Below are 12,053 nucleotides of genomic sequence, written 5' to 3'. Positions count from 1 at the left end.
AAAATTGTTCAAAGAAGAACTTATGTATCAGGCGTATGAGTTTGACCCCCCTACAACCCTCACGAGTACCTGAAAACTACCCTTAAAACCAAAAATGTAAATTCTTCATGAAATCGTCATTTTAAGCACTGTATTCTGGTATTGGGTTTTAAATTATTTAAACAAATGGAATTTGTTTGAATAATTGTTTTTCCAACATTGTTTTTCTTATTCGCCTTAAAATTATTACTGATAGTCTAGCAGAATATTTAATAACATTGTTTCATTAATTTTTTATTATTTAAACAAATGGAATTTAAAAAAATAATTTTTTTCGTTCAAGATTCGCTTTTTCTCTAAAAATTATTACTATTGGTCTAGTAGAATATTTATTAACATTAGTTTATTAATTATTAATTATTTAAATAATTTGAATTTGTTTAAATAATTTCGTCTTGATTTCTTTTTAAATAATAATTATTACTGTGGGTCTAGTAGAAAATTGATCAGCAATAATTAGTTACTGATTAGTAATTAATTTATCGGAGATATTTAAGTAATAACTTTTATTAAAAAATTTTTTAAAAAATAAAATTAATTGTTTAAACAAAAAAAAATTAATGAACCAATGTTAATAAATATTCCACTAGACTAATAGTAATTTTTAGGGGAAAGAAACCAATTTTCAAGAAAAAAAAATTATTTTAACACATTCAATTTGTTTAAATAATTAATATGAATTAAATAATTATATTAATATTCCACTAGACCAATATTAATAATTTTAAGTGAAAAAAGACAAGAATATAGTGTTTAAAAGGTCGATTACATAAAGATACATTTCTGGTTTTAAGGGTCGTTTCCAGGTACTCGTGGGGGTGTGTTAGGGGTGTTAAATCCGTATGTCTGATACGAGAAATTCTTAGTTAGATAATTCTGTACAGGCCCTTATATTTTCCCGTCACATTTTTTCAAACCCTGAAAAATTATACTAAAAACTCAAAAGTGATTTTTCCCCATGCATTTTATATGGGAAACTTCAAGTCAAAACCGGCACCTGTTAAAATAAAAAATCAAGAAATTTCTTTTTTCGGATTTGAAATAAATTAGGGGTGGGGGGGTCGTTACCCTCTAGCATGCAAAAAAATGTTGCCATGCATTTTTGGACGACCCTACGGTTCGCTTGTCTTAAAAGTATTACGTTTGTTGCTATTTGACGCTGGTTCGTTTTCAATATTACTTTTTTCGAGTTCCTGATAAATTTCCATAGCTTTTCCGCGAATCATGGGCCCTTGGAAGGCAATCCCTAAGCTTCTTTTCTGCGTCATCCACTCCATAAGTATCTTTTCCAACATAACATTATACCCTTCGTCAAGTCGACTTCTACTTGTCATGCTTCGAGGAAGCTCATTTATTTTAAGTCAAATAATATCTTTTTTTCTTGTAATCTTGTCAACAGTGCTTTTAGCTATTCCGTATTTCTTTGCAATATCTAGTTTTGTAGCTCCTGTGTCCATCTTTCGAATAACTGTATTTTTTGCTTCAGCGTCACTGATTTGCGCTGCTTTCTTTGTTTTATTTTTATTACTTCTTTAATTTTTTGTATATTATTGCATGATATTTTTTATTTATTGCTATTGCACAACGTAATCTAGTACTGTGACATAAAAAATTGATACATGATTCTGTGGGAAATATATTAGAAACTGTATAATCAAATTGACAACTACATAACCTACAAATTTTCGACTGCGATTTTTTCGAAGCTAGCAAACTCATACACGATTTGAAAAGTTTACTTATAAGTTCATACTGTACCTGGCATTTTGCTGCGTAAGAAGGCATGGAAAGTCGTTCCAGCACAGAGTTTTCTAAAAATTTCTTTTCACTTCACATGCACTTTTAATAAAATATATCGCAAAGCGAGTAAGCATCGACTCGAGCTGCAAACTCTATCGAGTTTCATTTTATACAGAGACGTAGTCTTTTTTTGTAACTCTTTTATTTATCAATAATAAGTATTAACCGATAATAACTAGTAATGTTAAGGACTCGTAAACGCACGTCACGTTTTTACTTGCAATAGAATGTGCTAGAAAAGGACAAAGAAACAACGGCTGATTGGTTCTGGTCGTCACGTGGTGATGCGAGGTGGTGGATGCCAAGCGGATACAAACAAGAGCTAGAGCAAGGATATAAGCGCGAGGTGATATAAGCGAGAGAGGATATAACTGCGGTTTCAGTGTAATTAGGCTGCTTCCAAAAAGTATATTTATTTGAACATTCGAAGTTACAAAATTAAAAAATTGTGAATATCAGAAATTCCGGCAGAATGCTTATTATTATAAATAATTTGAATGTATAATAGGTAAATCTCTTTGTTTTCTGATGAACAGTAAGATGGTTTCATTTAAATCAAGATAAAAAATTAAGAAAAAGTTTTTTTCTATGAAAAAGTGGTTAATAAGTTTGAAAGATAGGCAAAATTCGTCAGAATTAAAAAAAGAAGCCTTCTCTACAAAACTATTATTATTTTCAAATTTTATTCTCGAAATAAAATTGAATGAAAAATAGCGACACTGCAGTCACACCATCGGCAATTTATAGTTCGTATATTATCGACATCTTGGATGAGAAAACAATTACTCATTCATTACACAGGCCCACAAAAAAAGGTTGCCTGCACGAGACAAGTGACTAGGTCACCCGTATGCATTTTGAACCGTTGAATCCAAATCTGACATCAGAATTTATCCTACGCGTCTCAGATTTCCCCTAGATGCAAAAAGTAGTGAAAAGTTTATAAATCTCTAGTCACACAGGCCATACATAAAATTTGTCCGCACGAGTCAAGTCACTAGGCTACACTAATGAATGTTGAGCTGTTGAATCCAAATCTGGTCTCAGAATTTTTCCTGCATGTCTCAATTTTCCCCTGAATGCAAAAAGTAGGGAAAAGTATAGGGTTTTCTGGTCACACAGGCCATGCAACAAATTAGTCTGCACGAGACAAGTGGCTAGGATACCCTTATAGATTTTGAGCTGCGGAATCCAAATCTGGCCTCAGAATTGATTTTACACGTCTCAGCTTTCGCCTAGATGCAGAAAAAAAAACCCTAGGGGTAACTTGCACGTTATTTTGATAACACCAGTATACGTGAAAATAGGCACATTGATATTATATTTTTAAGTGCAGCGACTTGTAGACACTTCATTTGTACACCGAAATTCTTTAGTGTGCCTTCTATTTCCTCTAGCTTGGGTCATTCTAGGGAAATTTCTGGGCTTTCTCAGATTATACAGGGTGTCTAAAAAGTCCCGGGACGGTTGGATATTTCCTCAGGTAAAATATTTTTCAAAAAAGTGAAGGTCATTCCTGAAGCTAATTTCAACGAGGAATTCAGTGGTGACCTTCACTTTCACCTTGAAGTCCACCTTCATGGCTTTTTGAAGGTCAAATTTTTTTTAATGGAACCCTCCCTGTTTTATAACTGCAATCGATAGAGCGGAAAATTCTACGTTAAGGTACGTACCCAAGTCATATGTCAATGGTAACGGTCAAGGTTAGTTAGAGGTTATTTGAAATTAACCAAGTTCTTCAAGAGGTCAGTGTAATTCCTGAAGTAAATTTAAACAAGAAATTCATTGGTGAGTTTTGTATTGATCTTGATTACAGCGTTTTGAATATTGTAAAATCAAAAGGAAATGTTTCATTAAAAGTTCCAGGTGTTCTGGTGAGAGGTCTGTTCCTCCCCGAAAAGTTATACAGTCCTATACCGTTTTTCGGTACCTAATTCAATACCTAAGGCAATACTATTAGTCCTATACCGTTTTTCCATACAAATATTACGAATCGAAACTAAATTTACGTATTACGAGTACATACTTACTATCTTTCGCTAAAAGATTATTATGGCGCAAGCCAAACTTTTGGAACGAGAGAGGGTATCTGTATTAATGATGCGTGGTTGGGGAGATCGAGTTCGATCTTATGATCAAGTTCGTTTGCTTTTTAATCGCACTTTTCGTAATGGAGAAGGGTTAAATCCTTTCTCAAAATCAACAATTGAAAGAACTGTAAGGCGATTTATAAATTATGGATCTATCAAGCACCTTTAGAGAACTGCTTGGCCAAAATCTGCAGGATCTGAGGATATGCAGATGGACATAGATCAAGAATTTGTTTGAAAATCCACACCTTAGTTTACGTCGAGCTAGTGCTGAGCGTGAGGTTGCTCCTGAGACAGTGCAAAATATTTTAAAAGGCATTAATTTCCATCCTTACAAAGTTCATTTGATACAAGAGTTCAATGAAGACGATCCTGATCGTCGGGTTGAATTTTGTGAAATTATGATGGACAGAATTGATAAAGATCCTCTTTTCTTGTGCAATACAGTATTTTCAGATGAATCTACTTTCACCTTAAAAGGTTAAGTTAACAGGAAAAATTGTAGATATTGGTCCGACACAACTCCTGATTGGATGTTAGAGAGTCACACCCAATATCCACAAAAGATTAAAGTTTGGGCCGGCATCTTGAATGATACATTGATAGGCCCTTTCTTCGAGCATATTTGGATACTCACTTCCCTCAAAGCTGGATTGGAAGAAGGAGTGAAATCGAGTGGCCTGCTAGATCTCCTGATCTGACGCCTCTCGACTATTTTCTTTGGGGTTATTTAAAGAGCAAAGTACTAGATTGATAGGGAGATGATTCGTACTGCTGTAACTCATTTTTACAATCGCATAGCTTTTTGTCAAGAAGCTCAAGGTTTTCAGTTCGAACATCTTCACTGAAGCGTGAGAGGCAAGGGGACTCACGCTTATCAAGCACCCCAGAGGTAACAGAATTTACATTGGGGAACATTGGGGAATTTTTTTGCGTTAATTGGATCTTTAAGAGTCAGAACACATAATAATGTAAAACCAGTTTTTTTTTAAATGTGACATGTAAGACGAATTCTGAGGCCATATTTACATTCAGCAGCTCAAAATCTATAAGGGTAACCTAATCACTTGTCTCGTGCAGACAAATTTGTTGTATGACCTATGTAACGAGAAAATCCCTAGGCTTTTCCATACTTTTTGTATTTAGGGGAAAACTGAGACGTGTAGGACAAATTCTATGACCATATTCGGATTCAGTGGCTCAAAATCCATTAGGCTAGCCTAGTCATTTGTCTCGTGCAGACAATTTTTTTTGTGGCCCTGTGTTACTTATTAATTGATTTATTATTGGAATTTATGAGCACCATATGAATAAAATTAAATAACACAACTTTACATTGATGTAATTCACATTTTTAGTAATTTTTACATATAATTTTCGCTTAGATTACAAATAATCAATTCGAAACTCGAGTTTGAAAACCGAGCAACGTGACACAAGTTTATAATACAATGAACTTAATTTAAATACTGAAATGAGTCCTTCTCATTTTTAAAGTTATTTACCCAATAGAAAATAATGTTAAATTTTTGAAATTCAGATGTAACAAAAAAAACTAACCATTAATTAAATTATTAAAGTTTTTCTTTTAAACCGGAATGACTCGAACTTTTACTTTGTTTAATGAATTAATTATAAACTTTTATTATTAATTTGAGTAAAACTAAGTGATTGTTCATTTCTTAAATTTGAATTTTCGCGGTACTTATAATAAAACCACTAGTACCACCTATCTGTTGGTAAACACACCAAATGTGTGCACGCCAAGGACCAAACAATAATATTTATTACATGGGACGAAAAATATTTTTTATAATAAATTAGAAAAAATTATTTTTTACCAAAAGTATATTGAAAGATTAACTTTCATTTTCAAAAGTTATTGAATCTCATATTTATGAAGATAATGAAGATAAAAAAGTTCAAAGTTTAAGGAGTAGCCAGTTTAAGTAAACAAACTTTTGCATTTTCTACAGAAAATTTTTTTTCTTATTATTAAGTCAAAAGGCTAACTTTTAAGAAAACAGATAAATTTAAAAAAGAATAACTATTTAACACGAATATTTTGATTCTTTAATTGAATTTTGTTAATGATATTAGTTCGAATTTGTGAAAAAAAAACAGAAAAAAGAGAAAGTCTCTGAAGCATCATTTAAATAAATACAAAATATCTAGTTTTCTAAAGAAAGAAATTAACTCTATAAATATCACATACAAGACGCAATACATAATGGACCTGGGAAGAATTTTAATAGCGTAGAACTCTTATCTGTATTCGCAAATGGCCAAGCCAATGTTTACCTGAAAATCAAACATTAAAGATTCAATAACTGTCTCCCAATTGCGTTACCAAATCAATTCAAAACTGCTACATCATACCTTAGAAACTAAACAATTTGTTTTGTTTAAATTATTCTGAATTAAAAAAAATCAAAGCATTCAAAATCAGACAGCTTTAAATAATAAATAATAAAATAATAATGGAATAAAAACATGTTTTTTTATTTCATTATTAATTCATAAATATGATTATTTGATTTTTATTTGAAAGGTTAAACATGTAACTAGTAATGAGATTTGATTACAAAGCTCTGTCTAATGATCAGCATTATTTCAATTTATTTCAAAATTGCTTAGGAAAATTACTCCACAGTAGATAATCATTATTTAAAAACAATACCATCGTACGTAAAGCGATAAATTTAATTAATCAATTAATAGTTAAGACACTATAAGTCTTAGCGAATGAAAAGGTCATTTGTTTCAGGTATGTTTGCGCTTTTAAATAATGATTATCTACGTTAAGATGGTCTCATCTCCTGTCAACCGTTATTTATTTTTTATTATTTTACTGATTTGAATACGATTGATTTATATGGTTAAATTGTATAACCGAAAATACAATGTTATCAGACAACGTAAAAAACGTCAGACCATGTACTAAAACATTTAAGATTTTTTCCTGGCAAATAACACTCGCCTCGTTTAAGAAGATGAAATCTACATATGTATATGCAAACAAGATTCACTATAAAAGTCGAATTCTCTTTTTTCTGTGACAATTAGAAAAGGGAAAATAATTTCAGCAACTTCTATCCCGCGAATTTTTAACATCATATTAAAAATTAACTATTATTGTTACCATGAAGAATCAATCTTATTTAAATATTCTAATATTTTGTAAAATTTTATCTCAAGGAGTCACGGTTTCATTGGATGAGAATATTGGTAAGTCTAATTCGATTTTGCAATTAATTAAAACTATTTCAAGTAATAAAATATAATTGAAGGTAAAAATTCAACTCAAATCGTCAGTACTGGAATAGAAAAGATTTTAAATATTTTCCTTGTAAAAAAATGACGAATTTTTTACCCTCTGCCATCCCCCTTCCAGCCCTTTTCTCACTAAATTTCTCTTAATCACCCTCTCCATCTTTATCTCTCATGTACTCCCTTACAACTGTAATCTCACCCCCACCACTTTTTAATTTTAATCTTTTACCCCTTATTCTTTTTTCTCGTCTGACCATTCTGACACCCTGAAACTGCCGTTCCCCTCTTTCTCCATTATTATTTCCTTCCTCTTCCCCGCCAAATACACTACCGACGGAGAGTAAAAGAACCATTATCTTGTTGACCGATTAAATATTATCTTTGTCTTTGAAAGCTGATAGCGACATCCAGAATATAGATAGAAATGTTTCTGTAAAACCCACTTGTGGAAAGCTTATTGAATTCTGCGTCATTAGGTCCACACATTAATTCGGTGCCTTTATTTTGGTGTCTTGTAACTCTTGGTCAAATTTGCATTTTTTCCGTCCTAAGGTAGTTTAAACGACAAACTTCTCAATGTAAAATATAATATAATAGGTGGAAGCCCTACGGACTTAACCTCAACAATCATTAGTAAAGAAAATATCATGCGACCAGGAGCGTGAGAGATACTGCATACTTTTTGCATTCCAGTCGAAAAATCATCATTGTTTAATCTCTGATATCACTTCTTACTTTTTTTACGTATCACCGCAGCTTCTCCTAAGGCTGAGAAAACCATTTGCGACACCTCAGCTGCGTTTCTTTTCAATGCGAATGCAAAGGAAATACAGTGCCTCAAATGTTCTTTGCCGGAGGCCATGTTAATCGCATTTGCGGGCCGCTGAGCATCTTGGTTAAAAGGAGAGCTTTGTTTTGAACAATCGATTCAAAACTTGATCGGACCTCTCTCTCTTTCCTTTTTCGAATCGTAGAGCCTACTGGTAGCTATACGATAACGCACAACAATACATAAAAAGTCCTAGTAGCATCGACGAAATGCGCGCGCATCTGTTGCCTACTTAAAAATTCTTGTGACTCTTCACATGTTCCGTCGTTCTAATATGTCCTACTACGTGTGCTATTTTACTCATAATTTGCGCCCAGATTTACGCATGCGCGCACCTAATATCGTGATACTGGAGGGGGCATCCGGTAAGTCTGCAATTCCTGGAATTTTTCGCCCCTACAGCCCCGAAGTTGGAAAGTTATCGGACTTGGCCTATGGATGGAGAAACCTACACACACACACTGAAAGGCAAGAATCTAAATTGTAAAACTCTAGAGCATTTTAAAATGATAACAATGCTCACCAAAACGATCTCAACCGGTACTCGGCACGTAATTATATGATAAACACAAGTTGGCAGCAGATGCGCGCGCATGTCGTCGATGCTGCATCGACGTTGCGTCGATACTAAGTTGACTAATGGTATCTTATAGCGGAGGTGCCTTCATTAACATCACTCCAATAAATTCGCAATGCTACTTAGCGATATATATTCGCGTGTCAGGTGATGCTGTTGCCAAAGACCAGCTCATTTTATCATTGAACGAAATAATCCGATCAGTCCCATCGGCTTCAGTAGGATTCGGAACCCTACTCCTCTTTTGAGTGTGAGCTCGTCAACGTTAAGAGATTCCAAGTCTTGCTTAATGACAATGAGAATGAGTTATTTTAAGTATGTTTGTGCTTTCAAATAATCATTATCTACGGTACGATGGTCTCTCCTCTTAGTAACAATTTTTTCTATTATTTTAATAATTTGAATACGAGTGATTTATGTGAATAAATTATACAATCGATATACAGTGTTATCAGATAACGTAAAAAAGTCAGGCCATGTACTTAAACATTTAAAATTGTTCTTTGTCAAATCGTAGAGCCTACTGGTAGCTAGGACTACTTTGATAAACTACACCAAACTCTCGCTTATAGACTAGTGCCCGGGTTTTCCTTCAAATAGCCTTGGACTGAATTCGGGGGGATCGAAACGTTAACAGTCAGGGCCGCCTGAACCGTTTCCAGTTGAAATGTATGCAATTGCGCAATATACTTGACTGTAATCGCGCACCGTGGATCTTCCAAAACGAATAAATAATTTATTTCAAACCAAAGTATAACATCTTTGAATAAAATGAGTTGATATTCACTGGTCTTTTTCATGAACATTACTCTAATGATTTCGCTATAAATATTCGCTCGTCAGCGTGCTAATTCGCGTGTTTCTCCCACGTCGAGTAAAGTCTCGGAATGTCGTGATGCTTCTACTCAATTGTACCTTACCGCAACACTCCTGTTTGGCCTCGTCTGAGTGTCCGCCCTATACCCCCCAAAGCTCCTTTTACTCCTACTTGCGGCGTGGTATCAGTTCTCTGTAGGGATATATCCAGGGGCTTTATTTTCTAGTTTGACTGTATGTAATTATCAAATTAATTTCCTAAGCTCCTACCAATAGGTGAAATAGAAGAGTGCATATGTTGAGAAAGAAGGAGGAAGGAGTAGTGGGGCAGCATTAGAAGGGAGTTTGGGTAGTGTCAGAAGAGTTTAAAGAGGAATATATGTAGATGTTGATACGTAGATGTAGGATGTAGGATAAGTAGATGTGGAGGAGTACAAGGGAAAGTGCCTTTCCCTCTCCCTTGTCAATTTTACTCTTATACCCCCTTCCCTTTTTTCAACCAGCCCTTCTGACACCACCCAAATTCCCTTCCCATCTTTTCCCAACACACCTTGCTCCCTCTTCCTCACGGTCAACACTACCAACAGCTGGTATCCCGGGGTAAAATCATAATACCCGATAAGTCCTCCCTGAATGCTCTGTCAGGAAAAATAGAGGTCTGCGCGAGGTTGGAGAGAGCTTTTCTGTCCTCGTCTTTCTCGAAAACGCTCAAAAATTGCGAATTCGTAAATAAGTAGGCTTCCGCGAACATTAAAGAGGCTCTAGCGAGCACTTGTGAAATATTGAATACTTTTTTGAAACCTCGCAACATGCTCGCTCAACACTCTAGTCATCGGCGCGAACTCGGTTTGACAGAGCACGGAGGGAGTTTTAGGATATGGCGAAAGTTTCTTTAATGCCTCAGGACCGGACTGTTAACCATGTAGCCTATTATGAATTAGCGTTGACTTCGAGAGGCGATAGCGCTCTCGAGAATATAGATCACAATATCTTTTTAATTTTTTTGGAAAGCTTATTAAATTCTGCGTCAAATGAGCCTTAGTTGTAGTGATTTGGCCTTGCTAATATTGTATTATCGCGTGAAGAAGAAAATAAATAAAATTCCGCCTTTATAGGAATTTTGTACTTCAACTTCACCTCTTAGCAGGAGCTAGGAAAATAAATGTATTAATTTGGTATTTTACGAAAGTGATCTTTAGGACTTTAACTCTTATTTAAGCTCCGGCCAAAAATTAAAGTTGAAAATTCTTTAATATTCTGAGTTTTTTAAGTTTATCTTATTCAATAATACAATACCTACATAGTCAAATTACTTCAACCAGGGCTTATTTGACACATAATTTCATAAGTTTTACAACGCGTTCAATAATAGTATCTTATACTATTTATTGTAGCCCTTGTAAAGTGAAGTTTGTGACTTAAGAAATATTAGGAGGCAGGAAGAATCTGAGGTGGAGTGGTTTTCAGTACAGAAACTTCTTCTTCAGGTGTGAATAATTTTTTAATATTATATTTAAAGAACAAGTGGCAGCGTTTCGAAACTGGAATCATCAGCTTTTTGTGGAATGTCTACAGGTATAAATTCCGAATCCTCAAAGTCACTGTCAGAATTATTCTCCAAGTTTTTTTTTAATTTTCTTCAGAAGCATTACAAAATTGCGTACCAGGCGAACTAACGTAAACACTCAACTCATCAGCTGTCGATTTGATAGTAGTTTCTATTCGTTGCGCCGGGTGACTCCTGATTAGCCGCGAGAACTCTAATGAAACTCTCGACCAACACTGTTTTACCATGCGTCCGGTGGCTTCAAATTGGTTGTGATCATTCTTACCACAAATCTGAAATTAGCGTTTCCCTTAATTTCTGTACGTGGAATACTATAGGCACACACTTTCCTTTAAAATCGGAACGCACACAATTTGCACAGCGAATAAGCACAAGGCACTACGCACAAGAAAACACGGTTCAACGCACACGAATCTGCCTAGCTACTTCCTATGCACGGAGCATTAACGGGTTAGCATCCGGTGGCGTTGACCATCGTTATGTAAACTAAAAGTGAATGCTGTGTTTTTCGTGGAAAATTCATCTAATATTTATAAAAGTAAGTGATTTTGTATCAAATAACTTCGTCATATGTCTTTAATTATAAAGCAGTATTGATTCAAGGTTATTTGACAATGTTGGGTTCAAGTTCTAACCTTTAAATTTGACGTCGTTTGACGAATTTAAGTTAGGATTTTTTTTTAATTATTGTGCTATTACACCTAATCGTAAAATAATTTTTACGGAAAATTAGTTTCTTTAATTTTCATAAAAAACAATGATTTACTTGTATCATAAACGGAATACATCGAAATTTTAATTTTGTAAAAATCATTTAATTTTAAACCTCCAAACTTTTGTTCTCTCAAAAAGCCTAAAGCATAAACGGAGAATTGTGTCTTTGCTCCAAATTTTTTTACACAACAAAAATTGTGGAACAACTTTTCATGTATTTTTCATAAAAAATCATTATTTAGATAAGGGGCATTATTCCTCAACTGCCCCAACTCAAAAAGTCATGTTTTTCGATTGTCTCTAAATTCTGGGAATATGTTCGCCTACCCAACATTAGTTAATCCACAA

The 12,053-nt window shown here is 34.2% G+C and overlaps 1 protein-coding gene across 1 annotated transcript in view; it reads left to right on the top strand.

Annotated features, from left to right (window-relative positions):
* The first annotated feature begins 8,305 nt into the window (after positions 1 to 8,305).
* LOC117177124 (trypsin-like) overlaps positions 8,306 to 12,053 on the top strand; it is an 8,398-nt gene continuing 4,650 nt past the window's right edge. The window contains exon 1 of the mRNA XM_033367622.1: positions 8,306 to 8,396. Within this exon, the coding sequence (XP_033223513.1) occupies positions 8,306 to 8,396 (91 nt within the window). The remainder of the gene's footprint in view (positions 8,397 to 12,053) is intronic.

Source organism: Belonocnema kinseyi, chromosome 1, assembly GCF_010883055.1.
Source record: "Belonocnema kinseyi isolate 2016_QV_RU_SX_M_011 chromosome 1, B_treatae_v1, whole genome shotgun sequence".
Classification (NCBI taxonomy): Eukaryota; Metazoa; Arthropoda; class Insecta; order Hymenoptera; family Cynipidae; genus Belonocnema; species Belonocnema kinseyi.
Note: the sequence above shows the minus strand (reverse complement) of the source record. Positions and strands in the feature narration are given on the sequence as shown.